At 34.2% G+C, this 18,126-nt stretch overlaps 1 protein-coding gene across 2 annotated transcripts in view; it reads right to left on the reverse strand.

Moving 5' to 3' along the window:
• Window positions 1-18,126, reverse strand: part of REL (REL proto-oncogene, NF-kB subunit) — a 62,652-nt gene that overhangs the window by 29,946 nt on the left and 14,580 nt on the right. For both annotated transcript variants that reach the window (XM_003339728.4, XM_016428156.2), the window contains exons 3-4: window positions 14,920-15,074; window positions 10,217-10,308 (exon numbers count right to left, since the gene is read on the reverse strand). In XM_003339728.4, coding sequence (XP_003339776.1) covers window positions 10,217-10,308; window positions 14,920-15,074 — 247 coding nt within the window. The remainder of the gene's footprint in view (window positions 1-10,216; window positions 10,309-14,919; window positions 15,075-18,126) is intronic.

Consider the following 18,126-nt stretch of genomic DNA (forward strand, 5'->3'; position numbering starts at 1 on the left):
CCTAATAAATCTCCCTCTGAGAGGGCTGGAGTTATTTCATTTCTGGTTTTGTATTTCCAATTCCTAGTACATGGCACCCACTTAAATAAATGCTTGTTAGCTGACTGCCTAACAAGAGTGCCTTAAACATAGTAGGCATTTAATTTTGGTTTTGGACCTGATCTGTGATTACATAGTTTTAGGAAGCTCCCCGTGAGGAAACTTCCTCTTCCAAAACAGATTAGCATTTACCCTGCAATTTATGATCTTAGAGATATTGCTTTTGATTAATACTAATAAATTCACAATGCACAAAAAATAACTTAAAGTTAATATATCACTCAAGACTTGGACTATTCAATTTATTTCACAGCCTTATGCCAAAAAGAGAATAGGTATAGTTGATTGAAGAATAACTAACTACTAGAGACTTTCAGAGAATAATTTAGTACAAACACAGAAAGTGATTTTTAAATATGACTTAAAGGCTATATTTCTTGGAAAAGAAGGTAATAGTCTTATGCAATAATATCAAGGGTCCTGTACAATACCAGGCATGAGTAAATTGGTAGATTTTTATTGATATTACCATCATCTGGCGAAAAAGAGGTAGAAGAGGGTGAAAAAATTCAGCAAAATGGATCAATACAAAATTTGACATTCTATGCAATATCCCACCACCTCAACAAAGAAGCAACAGATGCAGGGGAAAATGAAGAGAGGGATCTTCCCATATCTCTTCTTTGGGACCAGCTTATTCTTTATAATTTCTCAACATTCATTTTCAATTGTTTTGTGGTTATTGGCCTTTCTATTTATGTCATTGCTGTCACAATGTAGACTATTTTCCTGGCCTTGCTTATTTTTACTTCCCCTTTTAAACTTCATGTCTTTCCATGCTTCTCTGCATTCATCATCTATATCATTTCTTACAGCATGGTGATAAGTCCCAGTCAACTGATGAGCATCTACTTTTTTCCCAAAAAAGTTTAGTAATAAGTATTTTAGAGACTATAGGACTTTTCTGTAAAATAATCCAAAATATAAATTTGATATAAGCTTATGACATGATATAAACATATCCAATCTTTCCACAAAAATAAATATTAATCACCCACACTTCATTGCCTTATAATATAGTCTTAAATTTTATCTTAAAATCTGAACAAAAAGTTAGATAACAGAAACCTCTATCCCCTTTTCTACTGTTTCACTTTATAGGTTTGTTAACATTAGTTATTTATCCTAATTAGAAGATGAGAAAAATTGCCAGTGAGCTCTTTGGAGTAGATGTCTAGCAGCAGTAGAATCTCTGGGTCAAAAGGTATGTATTTTAGTCCCTTTATTTGCATAATTCTAAACTGTTTTCCAGAACAGCTATACTAATTCACAGTTCTATCATCATGGCATTATTGTGTCTGTCTTCCCAGGGCAGTTTGTTTGGTCCTGGGAAAGTCACTTAACCCTGTTTGCCTTGGTTTCTCATCTGTAAAATGAATTGGAGAAGGAAATGGCAAACCACTCCAGGATCTTTGCCAAGAAAACTCCAAATGTGATCATGAAGTGTTGGACATGACTTAAACAACTGAACAATAAATTACCACAATTTGTGCAACACTAACTATTCCAATCTTTTATCATCTTCTCCAATTTCCTGGGTGTGAGGTGAAACTACTGAGTTGCTCTGATTTTCATTTCTCTTCTTATTAGTGATATGGAACCTCCCCTTCTCTCTGACACTGCCACCATTCTACTGTAACCTCTCATCACCTCATACCTGGGCTATCACCCCACTTCTATCAGACACTAATGTCATAGTCCTAAATCATGTCAGCTTCCTAGTCAATGAATTCCAGTGATTTCCTATTGCCTTTAGGAGCAAACACAAAAGATAGTATTTGCTCTGTTAAGCATTCAAAGCCCTTTGGAAACTTGCTCCTTCTTACTTTTCCCACCATGTACTATTTGATTCAGTGACACTCCTCCTGGCCAAACAAAACACTGCATCTCTAGGTTCTGGGCATTCTTCCTGAATGTCTCCCATGCCTGGAATGCTCTCCTTCCTCCACTCCAATGACTCATTTCCTTTAAGTCGCAGTCAAAATCTCATCCTCTACAGGTAGCCTTCCTCAACTCTCCCTGATTCCAGTACTTTTCCTCTATTAATTTTCTCCTGTTTTCCTGTATTTAGCTTGGCATATCTATATATATTTGTTTGCATGTTGCCTCTTTCATTAGTTGGCTGCCCTCTTTGAGACCAAGGACCATATTTTGCCTCTTTCTGTAACCTCAGCACTTGGCACTGTGCCTGGCACATAGTAGGCACTTAGTAAATGTTTATTGATTGATTCTTTCACATTACTGTTAATCATATGTAATTTCCTTGAGAACTTTATTTATATCCAATGACCATTTCTCTATTGGAGAATAGTTTTTTATCATATATTTCTGTTAGCTGCCTATACATATTGTTGATGCAAAACCCAGCAGCCAAGCATGAATTATTTAAAAGATCACAGATTCATTGATCTACATCTAAAAAGGAGTTGAGCCCCACACCTTAATTTACAAATAAGGAAGAGGAACTACTAGAGAGTTTCCCTTGGCTTGTTCATGGTCACAATGGTCATTAAATATCAATACTATGATTTCAACCTGTTCCTCTGATTCCAAACCTAGTCATTTTTCCAGGGTATCATTCAATGTACCAGTTCTTTTAATACATTTTGAAAACTGAAGGTTGAGCATGAAACTATGATAAGAGAAAGAAGAGGAGAAAAATCCTTGCCAAGAAGAAATAGTAAAGCAGGTAGGCTATATACCATTAAAGAGACAAGTTTAACTTAGAGGAATGTTTGTGTGTTATGTATATGTGACATACACGCACACAAAAATCACACAGAAAATGTTATATATATACTGTTAATATATATAACTACATGTATTTTTGCATGTCTATTTGCATATATATGTAAAACTTGTGACATGTTAATCTAAAGTTTATAAAAGCATAATGACAAAGAATGTTAAAAATCAGTACAGTAACAGTACATGGAAATTTGGTTTCTCCCATCCCCTAGTTGTGTGGTCCTAAAAAAGACAAAATTTCTATGAGCTTTCAGTTTCCTCCCCTGTCAAATGTCTCCCAGAGCTGTTATGTGGAAAGGTTTTGCCAAAGATCTTCCCTGCAAGAAGTAACATTCCAAACACTTTTCATGAAAAAGGCACAAAGTTAGACCCTGGGAATAAAAAGATGAAAAATAACAATCTTTGCCCACAAGAAACTTACTGTCTACTGGGACAAAAACAGAAGCTCACAGAGAAGTGTGACTGGGGCAAAGGAGAAATGTAATAAAATATTCTAAGAAAAAGGATTGAAAACACTTAGCAGGCAAGTTTCACAGAAAGAACTTGAATAAAGACTTCAAAGAAGAGAAGAAGCATTGACAGGCTGCAACAATGGAGAGCATTCAATACATGGGTCACAACTGGCACATATCCATGGAAGTCTGAGCTTTTGTGATGAACTGAGAAAACAATGGGTAACTGGGTATTGACTACACCCACAGGCTGCATGGAATGGAATGTGAAATGAAGTTGGAAATATCACAGAATTTCATAACTAACAGAGCCTTCAGCTGTCCTGTATAATAGCAACAGGGTCTGGAATCAGGAAATCCTGAGTCCAAATCTAGCATTTCCGGACTGAGTGACCCTGAATGAGTCACTTAACCTCCTCCTGCTTCAGCTCCCTCATCTGTAAAGTTTGAATAATAATAGCACCTATCTCCCAGGGTTGCTGTGAGGCCCAAAGGAAATAATAATTGTAAAGTGCTTACTTTAACACAGTGCCTGGCACAAAAGACGATCTATATAAATGTTAGCGGTGATGATGATGCTATCCAACTTCTTCATCTTACAGATGTGAACATGGAGGCCCAGAGAAGCTCTGAGCTCAAACATGCAAAAGCAGCCATTTTAACGCAGAACTCTTTCCATTGGACCTCTTGTCTCATAAAAAAGAAACCAGGTTGAAGGGGTTACCTGGATTTGAACCTCTTGATCTGCAGTCAAAAGTCCTTCCCTTGGGCCATACTCGATGGCAGGCTAGTCAGACTGTGGAGGGTATTTCAGCATTAAGTTAAGGAATTAGTATTTTATTCTATAAACAATAGACAGCCAATCAAGGTGGCTGCCAGAGTGGCACGGATCCATACCTTACTCCACTCCTTAAGTAGACAAAACAGAAGGTAGGATTAGTAATTTGGTTTAGCTTCTTTAATAATTTCCAGCCTTTCAAAACTTTTACATTCTTTATTCAACAAACCTGCATTAATTCAAGTAACTTAAAAGTTGTAGTTGCCACACAAAATCAGCCTTTAGATAATCTACACTGAAAGCAGGTTAACCCAAAGTTCTCACCTATTTTGTTACCAAGTCCTTATAAGTACATTAAAGAAATCTATAAACTATCATGAAAGAGGAAGCGTGCATCCAGCCAATTCCTCTTAAACTATTTTTACATTGTACTTCATACTTGATCAACAGAATATGATGAAACATTTATGTTCTCCTTTTTTAAATGAAAAGTTTAAGACATGTCTTTAGAACCCAAATAATACAGAAATTCTTTACTCACAAGCGTTATACACAAATGGTAATAGATTATGGGAAGGAAAGAAATGAACTTTTTATAATTTATCACTATGCCATTCTTGTTGAAATTGAAAATGTAAATTAAAAACCAATTTAAGAAACTTAGCTCTTTAGGCATAAGCTTTAAAAAATTCTCAGAATGCCAAATTTCATTGATGTAAAACAAGATGGACAGAATGGGTACTTGTACATTGATATATTTTATAAACATTATAAGAAAAGATTTAAATTAATTCAATTTCTTCTTACTGACTATATATGACACTAACCTCTTGGGGATGGGAAAGAAAGGGAAAGAAAAGGAAGGAACCCAGGAACAGAGTCTTAGAAGAGGGAGATGAGTATGAAGGCTCAAGAACGGAAGGTATAGTGTATAGACTGCTACAAAGTGACTTGGAGGCAAGGTAAAGTAAGCATTCATCTATGGGAGGATGTAGCATTCCAGACATATAAGCAACTGGGAAGTATGATTGATGTATTAAATACCTGATCAGATCAGTTAATGATCAATGTATAGACAGTTCTAAAGGCAGGAGAATTCCTGAGCCTAAGCCACAAAGGCTTAGCCCTCACCTTGTCAAACCTCATTCCTCTGAAAAGTGCATGTCAGGTGAATCTCCACCTCCTCTGATCTTGTCATTGTCTATTCAACCAATGTTAAGACCTACGTGCTATGTTATTTTTCATTGATCACCTCTCAATCCACAATAAATTCTGGGGTGAGGGGTGCTACTCTTCCTCTTGATTCCTGCAACCTTGGAGTTCTTCCTTCTATCGCTTTTTATCTTTCCTAGCACCACTCGTGGCCATGGGCTGTCTATCTCAGAATTCTTACTTCCATGTGTTCTCTTATTTCTCATGTTTTCATTTTATTAGTTTTCAAGGGAAACATTATCAGGAGCAAGCACCGCTCCCTATATTAATTAACTTGTCTGTGAGTCTTCATTTATCACCCATTTTCCTCAGAATCCTTTCTCCTTCTCAAGTTACAAACCACAAAGGAAAAACTTTATGTAGCAACCGCTGGTCAGATTGCTAAAGAGGGCAGTGAAGGGGAGTAGGGAAAAGACCTAGAAGAAAGAGTCAGAGGTTAGAGTAGAAGGAAGATGAGGATAGAGCAGACAGAAAGGTAGAGAAATGATCAGGAAGTGGTGTAATTTCATAAAAGTTTGCTGATTGATATCTGTCAATTTGTATAGAAATGTCTAAATGAACAGGGCCAAACTGCCTAAAATTAAAGCTCTGAATTTTTATATGAACTGCTAAGACAATATAGAACATTAACTTACTTGACCATAGCCTAAAATAAAATTGAAAATTGATCTTGTTAATTGAATTGACTGAAATTAAGAATTGATTAGCAGCATTTTTTTTAACCAAATCATAGAAATTTCCATAACAACCCCCCCAAAACACCAAGGATATTTGGTTTCCAGGTTCACATTCTTTAATACATAAGAATCCATGATTCAACTGGTATAGGTATTTTCAGTAATGCAGATCATATCACATATCCCTTTGTACTTTAGTAAACAGATAATCTTAATAAACTACTATGACTAAAAAATTATCCTATGGCCAACTTGTGATCTGCCTCTCTGAACTTAATTAGATTGATCTAAAATGTGGCATCTCATCCACTGCCAGTATCATACTCAAAGTCTTTCTAACTTGATGGGATGAGACAAACCCAGGGTCACCCACAAACCATAAGAATGCAAAGGAAGTCTTTAGTTTTAAAACATAAAACAAAATTGCTGGTCAGCAGAAACAAATATATTAAAAGTATATTTATTCCAAACCATATAGTCAACATTCTATTTTTTCTTTTCGATATAGAAGGTTAGCAGGTCATCCTGCACTATCCTTTATAGCCCCATTACTGGGGAAGTATAATGCTGCCCTGAGTTACATGAGGAGCCTTGTGTTTTTGCTTGTTTTTGTTTGTTTTTAAACCGGTTAAATGGAGAAAATAAAAGGCTCTATTCTCTGACGATAGGGAACTGGGATACAAATCACTTGCTTCACTATACTCCTCCCCTGTCAGATGCCAAGGTTTATCTCAAAAAAAGGAATTATAAAAAAAAAATGCTTATATACCCTTCGGACAAAGTCATTGCCTAGTACATGTGTAAAACAGAAAACTGAAACATATGATGGAGATACAAATTCCAAAATATCAAAGACTATTAGGTCAATGTTATATATTCCTATCCTACATGCAGTGTCAAGGTAATCCTTTAAGAGCTTAACAAAGAGTAACATTGGAATGGTTACCAGAATCCGATCATTACATATTTACAAATACTGTCTGAGTTTTTGACTTTATATTCCAGTGGAGTCTAATTAAAGTGAGGAAGGCACAAGTTTGATTAATCCTGTTTTTTTCCTGTCAGAACTGTACACAGATCTTGCTCTGGATTTTGCACAAAAGGGTTTGACTCTCAGCAGGTTGGTTAATAGAAAGAAGTATCCTTAGTCCATACAAGACAATCTGTAAAGCATGAGACTACAGGGAAAACAGAGATGTACCTGTTCCTGTTTATTTCCAAACCACTGTTTTTTTAATACTACAAAACACATATCACATTCTTGAAAAGAATCTTGATTTTGACCAAACTACAAATATTATACTCACTTATATGACTACCAATAAAGTTACTTTTATAGATATAAGAACATACAAACAGAAGATCCATTTCTTCTCTTATCAAATGCTATTGAAATAAAGCTTCCTAAAGATAAAATTTGAACTAATGAATGCTCCCTGTATTGAAAGTGATACAAAAACCTTTTTTTAGAAAACCTTACCTACAGGAAAAATAAAATAGAAGGGAAATAAGTACAGCAAGAAACTGAGCTTAAATTTTTTAATTAAAAAAACTGAGTTTAAGGTATGTTTGTGGTTTTGAAAATTTTAGAACTTTGAGATTCAAATAAATATTTCTATCTCTTATTCGAAGTTTAAAAAACAAAATCACATGATAATCATTACCACTACTATAAAAGTCCCATCAGAATAGAGAATGAAACCAACCTGTGAAAAGGTTAGCATGGTAGTGTGACTTTTTTGCAATATGGCCCTTCAAATAAAATTTCCCTCAAAACTCAGCTTTTCACTTAGACTAAAATAATTGACTAAATGTATCATACATTTTGAGAAGCCACTCAAATGACACATCTAGATGTCTATGCTACCTACATGAAGATAGTCCTATACTATATTACAATTTCAAACCTGAATCTGTCATTTCCAACACTCTGTGACTTTGAGGCAATCAATTGGCTTCTCTAAGCCTTGGTCTCCTCCTTAACTGAAAGATTCATCCCAGTTTTATAATGCTATGATTGATATCCAGAACCAAACATCTTCCCTCCCATAACACCCCTCCCATCCCAATTCTTGTTTCTGTCACTAGTAACTTCCCTATGCTCCCAGGCTCAAAAAATTGGAATCATCTCTGACTTAGTTTTCTCCTCCATTAATCAATCAAAAATATATTTATCATCTATTACATGCACAAAACTCTGATAAGTATTATGACAGATACAAAGAATTAAGAACACATAATACAGATGAAATAAGAGAGATACATGAAAGTTTAATTAATATAAAAATTCAACACTAAAAGACAGGTTACATATGTCTGACAGATGAGCTGTATAGTAAGTGCTGTAAATTCAGAGAAGGGAGAGATCATAGTATGTCTAGGAAAGTTTCATAGAGACAGACCTTGAGCAAGGCTTTTATAAGTGGTGACAACATCTCAGGTAGGAAAACAACCTGAGAAAAAGCAAAATAGAAAACAGGGTTTGGGACAAGTTAATGGGTTAGGTAGGGGTGGTGGGGAGATTGGAAGCAGATGTGCATAGCTTAAATGCCAACCTAAGAAAGTCACACTAGCAAGAAATCAGTTATGAGTCAAAAAGTAACATGATGAAAGAATTCAGAATAAAAACTACACAGAAGATCATTTCAGCAAAATGGACATCAGGTGTGTAAGTTCCTGAACTTGAAGGGTGCTAGGGAAAGGAAGCAGGCAGAAGATGATGCAAAGGATGAGTGTCCAGAGTGTGGTGTATGGTGGTATCCTGACCATGCAGGCCTATGCATTTTCCCTGATTTGTCCTCCATTCACATTGCCATCATCCTGGCCTAGGCAGGCTCCCATTCCTAGATTACTTATTATGAGGTTCTAAGCAAGCTTCTTGTCTCCAGCTTCTCCTCACTCCAGCCATTATTTTTTTAAACCCTTACCTTCTGTCTTAGAATCAATACAGTGTATTGGTTCCAAGGCAGAAGAGTGGTAAGGGCTAGGCAATGGGGGTTAAGTGACTTGCCCAGGGTCACACAGTTGGGAAGTGTCTGAGGCCAGATTTGAACCTAGGACCTCCCATCTCTAGACCTGGCTCTCAATCCACTGAGCTACCCAGCTGCCCCCAACTCCAGCTATTCTGCATAGTTCCCTGATTAATTTTTGCAAAGACCTCATTCATCATGCCATTTTCATGGTCAAAAACATGTAGTCTTTACTTACTTTCTAACTATATAAAGTCTAAATTTGTATTCTGGATTTTCAAGTTCCAGTCCTGCTCAAAACTTATTTTCTATTCTCCCCAACACTCTTGCTCCATTCAAAATAGAATTAACTTTTCACTGTAAAATATAAGGCTCATTCCTGCCTGAGCTTTTGTTTATGGTGTTTTCCTTCTTTGCTCTCTATCTATACAAATCCAACCAGGTCTTAAAGGGCCACTTGAAATCTTTCCTCTACCAGAAACCCTTCATCAAACTAATCGAGTCTCCAATACTCTACCTCTTCTAAAGACTTACAATACTTCTGGTCCATATTAAATAATTTAACTACTACTTATGATATCTCTTATCATTTGCTATCAATTCATATGTTGATCTTGTCTCCATTAAGACTGTGGATGTTCTTTAAGGACATAAAGATATGTTGTAAGTTTCAATCTATTATGATACTTTCTAAACTTTTTTCTACCTTTGAACTTTTAAGTTCACAGAAAATGGTTAAGAAAACAGGAGATACACTGTGGAACAATCGAACATAATGGACTTCTCCATTAGTGTCAATGCAATGTCCCTGAACAATCTGCAGGGATCTAGGAGAAAAAAACACTATCCACAAGCAGAGGACAAACGGTGGGAGCAAAAACACTGAGGAAAGGCAACAGCATGACTACAGGGGTGGAGGGGATATGACTGAGGATATTAATGAAAATACTAACAACATGGAAAAGAGTTCAAACCAAGGACACATGTGATACCCAGAGGAATCATGCATCACCATTGGGAGGGGTGGTGGAAGGGGGGGAGAAAAAGAAAATGATCTTTGTTTCTAATGAATAATGTTTGAAAATGACCAAGTAAAATAATGTTTAAAAGGAAAATTAAAAAAAAAAGAAAAAAGAAAAAGAAAGAAAACAGGAGAAAAATAATATGGTTCATCAGACCATAACCACTATAATTCTTATACATTTCTAAGAAGAATTTGCAAAACAATGGCTGAATGACAGACCTATCATTACATCTATTAGCTTTGTAAAATATACTCACCATTAAAAGGATTAATTTCTGCTGAAATTCGGGAAATAATGGCTTCTTTCACTTCTTTTTTCTTTACACAGCGAATCCCCAAATTCTGAAAACTAGAACAGAGGAAGATGAAGAACTATCAAATAAATTATTTTATTTAATCACAAAAACAAGAGGAAAGGCCTAAGCTCTTTGAAATATTGCTAAAATTAGGCACTTTAATACTAACAAATGGCAACCTAAAAGTGTCAGAAAGCAAAGTTAAGTTTCTAAAGTATACATTAAATGGAAAAAGAGAACGCACATTTTTACACAAGATATTTAGAACTGCATTCTTCTAATACATCCACATCGATTTTACCAAACCAGAACACAAAAAGTAATCAAAAACAGAACCCAAGACCAAAAGACTAAAAATCACAAAAAGTGACTAATAGGTTCTTACAAAGGGTTTTAATAGTTGGTATTATATCACCTTAAAATGTGTATTCTGAAACAGCAGAACATCATTGGTTGTACATAGTACTCCATTACCAACTACAACATTATTTATTATCAATATGTGAATAATATAAATCATTCAGAAAGATCAATGGGAAATTAAGAGATTTTTATATTAAAAATTAAACATTCACAAGGTTTCAAAATGTCACATTTATGGAAAAGTTCTGAATAGCTATCAACACCATTTGCATGTGAAATTGCCAGGTGACTCCTGCACCACAACCAGCAGTCATCTATAGTCCCACATGGAAAAAACATTACATCATTAAAGTTCAGTAAATGTGAACAAGGAAGCAAAATTCTGCTATAATAATATTCTTCCTTCAAACTTTACTTAGCAGTTCATAGTAAGCTTTTTAAAAGAGCTCTCAACTGCCATTAATCATTTCCTCCAAATATTCTCAGAAAACACTCAGTTCACATACACTAAGCTTTGTTTAATTTGTACCTGAAATTACTTTGAAGTTCCCTTTCTCTGTCTCTTTAATGAAGCTGTGTTTTCTGTAAAAGATTCTATCCTTTCTTGAAATTCCTGAAATTATATAAGCTCTTCCTAAAGAGTATTCCTAGCTCTATCCAGAGGTTCTGAGACTCTTTCAATTTTTCTACAGCAAAGGGTTTGTCATTGAAATACTCTTTTGAAAACAGTCAAGTAATTTCTAAATATGTTATTAGTCATACTTCACTGTTTTTAATAAAATTTTGGTCCAGTAATGATTATAGGATCATAGATTAGAACATATCCAGTCTGACTCCTTCTTTTCAAAGATAAAGAAATTAGACTCAGAAAGCTTAAGTAATTTGTTAAGATCCAAAGCTCTCTAACCCATGTTGTTAGTCACAAAGCTAGAATTAGAACCCCACTGTTTTGACTTTTACTCTGGTGCTCTTGCCTGTAGGCATGCTGCCTCTCTATATATATCCTTTAAGATAAATAGACATTCATATTTTATGTTTAATCAAAGTAAAATTATTTAATTCCCCTCCCCGCAAAAGATAAAGGTACACCACTAGTATTACTGATATTATTATAAGATTTATTTTTGTGGATTTACAAAAAACAATTGAAAATCCCTAACACTCTACTAGTGATATATATATATGAAAAATATATATATATATATATATAATTTTTTAAAGTTTCATCTTAGGAATAAAAAAAAAGAAGGAAATTCAACCAGCTCAGAGTTCTAATAACAAATACTACACATCTAGGAGACGGGACTATTAAGGGAAATAGTGTTTGCTCATGATCCCATTTCTCTTCACTTGTTCTTCTACTCATAGTTTAGCCTATCCCAAGAAATCTAGGATATGAAATGAAATGATGCCCAAGCAACTATGAATCTACAAAGTATTCATAACTAATAATGAAATATAAACATTATATCCTTTTCATGGATAAACATTTTGTGTGCTATGGCTAATATGTATCCAAAGCCAAAAAAGCCAAATTAGCAAATTCATTAATTAGGGTATTTTACACTTCTACTATCAATTCTAACATTTTCTTCCTTAGAGAATAATCTTCTGCTCCTTATAGTTCTAAATGCTGGTTAGCAAATATCAGTGGACAAGATTTACACATCTTGCTCTTGTAGTCACTTAAGCAGATTCACAGATAGAGAGAACAAATACTTTTTGGCAAACACTACATCAAAGACACCAGACTACTTTCCTAGTCCTTAAAACAAAAACAACCTGTTTGCTAGAACAAAAACCATATGCAAATTTCCCCTTCTTCCTCTTCCCAGCCTTCCTCACAAACATGGATTTCAGCTACTTTCCTAGAACAGGTTTTAACAGGAAGTGGAGGAGGGAGAGCTGTAGAAAGAGGGAGGGACATGGAGGGGAAAGAAGGGAACATAATGGATAGGCTGAGGGTACTAAAACTAGCTAGGTTCATCATGCTCAACAATGTTAGCCAAAGTAAATATTTTCACACAATAGTTATGATACAGGTATAGGCTCTTACATAAGCTACTTTAGTATTATATCTTGCATAAGTGGTATAGACAGGACTCTGATCTTGAATTTGCTAAATGCAAATTCCAAATGGATTTTAACCTTTTGATAGGTTATTTTGGTAATAATTCTATAGAGTCTAAACCACATTATACTAAATAATACATTTAGACGAGCCAAAAGCATTTAAAAAGACATTTTTCTAAGAGTGAACATTTACAGTACTGCAAATATATGCCTATAGTAACTACTACTCTTTTTACTATCTAACAGTTTAGTTTTTAGTACTTTGATTTCTAGAAATGAACGATTCATTTTCAAAGATAAATCTATGGATTAGGAAAAAAACAAGGACTCAAACTATGATTAACAAAATGCAAGGGATCTTGGAGGATCAAGGGAGAAAAATTAGAAAGGATTGGGGAGATGAAGGAGAAGATAAAAGGAGAAGGGCAGGATAGGAAAAAGGGCACACTCACAAGAGTACAATTTTTTTTAAACCCTTAACTTCTGTCTTAGAATCAATACTGTGTATTGGTTCCAAGGCAGAAGAGCAGTAAGGGCTGGACAATGGGGGTTAAGTGACTTGCCCAGGGTCACTCAGCCGGGAAGTGTCTCAGGTCACATTTGAACCCAGGACCTCTTAGCTCTAGGCCTGGCTCTCAATCCAATGAGCCACCCAGCTACACCCTATATAATCATTTTAAAAAGAAATTAGCACCTAAAAAGCAATTTTAATTTTGTTCAAAGATTCATAAAAGAGAAAGGAAAGATAATCCATAAGCATGAAAAGATATTCAGTGAAATATTTATTATTAGATCTAAAACTATTAAAATTTTCTTAAAGATCCATAATTTCAACAGTATGAGTATTCTCTTCACCAACACATCAAAATCCCTTCACATGTTAGTAAACTAACTTACTGAAATTCTGTAGACAAAAATAAAATTAAGTGATTTACTCTGGCCAAAGACTATGCCAATGGAGTTCAAACTATGGCAGACTGTACACTAAACTGGAAAGACTTCAAATTGAGGCTACTTATTTGATTTTCATTTCATTAGAAAATTTAAGATCTTAACACAAGTTCCCAATATATTGTTAACCCCGCCAAGAGCAGCTGTTTGAGTGGGCAAAACTTCTGTATTAAAAGAAACTGAAACTAGAATTTATATATGACTGACAAATCAGGATCGAATAGATATGACTTATAATAATTATTTCCTCAAAACTTTGTGAATCTTTCATTTTATTATCAGGGGCCCATTGCTTCCACAAATACTAATCTTTATACTCGATTACTCCAGTAAATAGTCTTTCAAGATGTGAAACAGACAAAAAAAATTCATTATTCTATGACCAATCTGGTAATAGGGTTATGATTAAATTGTGACATTTCATAACTTATTTAGGCTGGTCATCAAACAGATAGGCAATTCATGATAGGGCCTATATTATTAACAAAAATGCACATTTTTGTATAAGAAAAGTAAATAAATGAAACAAAAAAGTATGGCAAGGTAAAGGACAGTTCATGTCAAATACTAATCAACTTAAAGAAAAGATAGCAGTTCAATTTATTTTCTAAAACTTTATTTACATACAAAATTTTCAAATTATATGGTTTGTTTAAAGATTTTTAAATGAATTTAAGTGTCAAAAATATTTGAAATAATCAGTAAGGGCATATTCTTTTCTTTCTTTGAAATAAATAATTTTTATAGGCAGAAATCTAAATCTATTTCAAGGAAAGGAATATCAAGTCAAATATCCAAGTGTAAGAACAGGATGAATATTCCCAAAACATATATAACACCTACTTAGTTTTAAGATATAACATTTTAATTGATGAACAGTTAATCATCTGAGGGCAGGGGTGTGGAGGAGGTCAGTGTAAGGCAAAGATGATCAGCTGGTCAAAGTCTCAACACTAAGAAATTTGGTATATACTGTTATTCATAAAAAAAAAAAGCACCTGCTCATACTATTCACAACCACTATGTTCACTTCATCCCTTTCTTAAGATATATAGTGGTTAATTCAGTTACTGTAGAGGGGAAAAGTAGACACAATATAAGAGGCAGGAAAGGAAATGATGCTGAGCTCTCAGTCAGCAGGAATGGTATGAAAAATTGAAGAGATGTCCTTTAAGTGATGGATGGACATAGGAGGGAATTGTTTTCTAAGCCTCTTCTTGCTCCTGAAGATTTTAGTAGGATGTATTTCACACAAAAGGGGGAGAATAGTCACTTACATCAGAGCTCTGCGTTCCTGACCAAATTCAGCTTCGTAGTAGCCATCTCTACAGTCTTTTCCAACTAGATCATGGGGATGCGGTTTGTATGGCTCATTCTTTGTTACTAGAGTTATTCTCACTTTTCCTTTTCCTTTCCCGAAATAATTCATTATCTGAAAAAGGAAAGAAAATTCAAATAGTAAAATGAAATCATTCTTCATGGACAACTGATCTATTCACTACTGACCCCAAAATAGTTTTAGTTATAAACCATATTCAAATATTGCATGAGTGGAACTGAATAAGCTTTCTATAATGGACTAGATGGAAGAATTAACCTTGTCTTGGCCTTAGGCTCTTGCTTCTTATGTCAACTATGCAGTCTCCATGACCCATCATGTTTTGATTTCTTAACTTTTAAAAATGAGTAAAACAATGCTTATTTAAAATTATCATTACATAAAATTTAAATCATATTATAATCAAATTCACTTCAAAACCCACCATCAAAACATAAATAAATTAATCATTCATCATCTTGATTTGGGAAAATATTTATGATAGTATTTATTGAGTGCTAAGAATAGACAATTATTAGGGCAAAGAAATTACAAAAACAAAAAGTAAGTTTTATTAGAACTATTTAGAGAAAATAACTGGAATGGAGTTTCAGTAAGTGGATGAGACATAATTTGGTACAGAGAAGCAAAAAGACATTTTAAACCAGAGGAAATAACTATTTCAAGCAGTAGTTCTCAAACTTTTTGATTGCAGAACCCCTTTACACTCTAGAAATTACTGAGGACATCCAAAGAGTTTTCATTATATAGATTATATCTAACAACATTTGCCATATCAGAAATTAAAGCATCATATTATTATGAAAATTGATTTGACCTTGTGGACTTCGCCAAGAGTCCTGGAATCTGCTAAACTCTGAGAAGTCCTAAGATCACACTTGAGAACCATTAAGTTAAAGGAAGGGATAGGTAAAAAAAAGAGTATATGGATAAAACAAGGAGTATAAACCCGGGTAGAGCAGCAATCCATGGTAATTTTAAAACTACAATTTTAAATTTAAATTCAATTTGAATGGTAACTAGATCTGGGAGTGGCCTGATCACAATCACCAGAAGAAAGTTGATGAAAGAGATTGTTCCAGTTATGTGCCCAAGTCTAAGATTTAAAGTCTGTATTCAAGTGAAGATCCTATAGGAAAGGATGAAAGATATCTCTTTAGAGGACTAGGGGAAACAATAACACTCATGATAGCGATAAGTTGAAAATAGGCAAGAATTCGGGTGTATATGTCAATGAGCTCTTTTAAAAATATATTTTTATACTTTTTGATGTCAAAAGGACATCAAAGAGATTGTAAGAAAGTTGAGATTAAATATAGAACCAAATGCTCCTAGGACTAAAAATGTCACTCTGAAAATCATTAGTGAATAGATGATAACTAAAGATGGGAAAGTAGAACTCCCTAAAGAGAAAGATGTCCTTGTCTTCCCCATCAAATATAGGAAAAGGAGCCTTTGAAGGAATAATCAGAGAAATGAAAAAATAGTAGGAAAGCATAATATCCTGATATGAAGATCAGAATACTGCAAAGACATTTAATATTTTAAAGTATTTAACTTTTATTAGCATTTTCCTTTTTGTTTTTAGTATTTAAGTTACAGAACTCTGATACCCAAAACTCTAACATTATTTTCAAAAGGGAATACATGACTAAAACTGGGAGACTTGAATTCTGTAGCCTTAACAAGTTTCTTTAACCTACATATGTTCTTACATAGGCACATAACCTACATATTCCACATAATTGAACAGAAATAAATAGCAGGTTGCTTCTTTATAAAAGTGACTTGAAATCATCAGGTTTCAAGATGAAGGCATTATGTAAGTGCAAATAACAAGCTTAAATCTGCCTGACAAAAAACTTTAAGCTTTGTTGAACTTCATTTGGCATTTTATGGTAACAATTTTTTTCTTTAAAACTATAAGAAAAGTAGACATGACACATCTTATTGTATCATAAGAAATGCTGAAAGGGATGGTTTCTGAGAAACCCGGGAAGACTTTGATGTTGCATAATGAAGTGAGCAGAATCAAAACAATTTATATAATAACATAACTCTCAAAAATTTAAGAACTCTCATCATGTCCATGTCCAACCATGATTCCAGAGAACCAATAACAATAAAGTCTGCTACTCATGTGACAAGAATTGACTGATAAATACATCATGAGACAAACATTATTTGACATGAACAAGGAGGGAACTTATTTTGCCTGACTGACTATACATCTTGGTAACAAAGGTTTTGTCTTTGTTTTTCTTCTCAACAGATAGAAGAGGAACAGGAAAGAAAATTAATGTTTGTTAGGTGAAAAAAATAAGGGAAAAATGTTTATCAAGTAGGAAATGGCTAAATAAATTGTGGAGCATGAACACAATAGAATATTATTGTGCTGTAAGAAGCTATGCTATTAAATAATTCAGGAAATCATGGATTTATGTAAACTGATAGAAAGTGAAGAAAATAGGACCTAATATGCACAATAACTATAAAAATATAAATGGAAAGAATGGGAACCAAAAATGCAAAGGAACCCTTAGTAATGACAATGAACAAACAGTCCCAGTAAAGAGTTTATGAGGATGTACTTCCTTTCCTTTTGGTAGAGGTGGGCAACAATGAAGGTGGGACAAAACACACACTGTCAGACTTGATTAGTCTGTTAGTTTGGGTAAACTGATTTTTTGTCCCCTTCTTTTTTTTTTTACTGTGTTATAAAGGGGTAATTCTCTGAATAAGGGTAGGAAAGAGATATTGGAAAGAAAAGATGATATAAAAAGATATCAATAAAAATTAGAAGAAAAAGAAAATAGTTTAGATGTTTAAAAATTGTATTAGACAAAAAACAACATGGCCTAGTGGTTAGGGAGCTGGCCTTGGAACCAGGAACACCTGAGTTCAAGCTCCACTGCTCACACAAACTGGCAGTGTGTGCTGGGTAAGCTATTTATTTAACCTCTAATGTGAACTGGGCAACTTTCTAAGATTATAATTTTCAGAGAAGGTGCCAAACCACTATTGATAGAAATTTTTCTCAGCTGGAAGTTCCTATAACAACAAAAGTACAGACCTAGCTCCTATCATCTATCCCTCTATTAAAAAAGTAGAGGAATCATGGCTGAGGCAAGCACTGATTTTTTTT

Source organism: Monodelphis domestica, chromosome 1, assembly GCF_027887165.1.
Source record: "Monodelphis domestica isolate mMonDom1 chromosome 1, mMonDom1.pri, whole genome shotgun sequence".
Lineage (NCBI taxonomy): Eukaryota > Metazoa > Chordata > Mammalia > Didelphimorphia > Didelphidae > Monodelphis > Monodelphis domestica.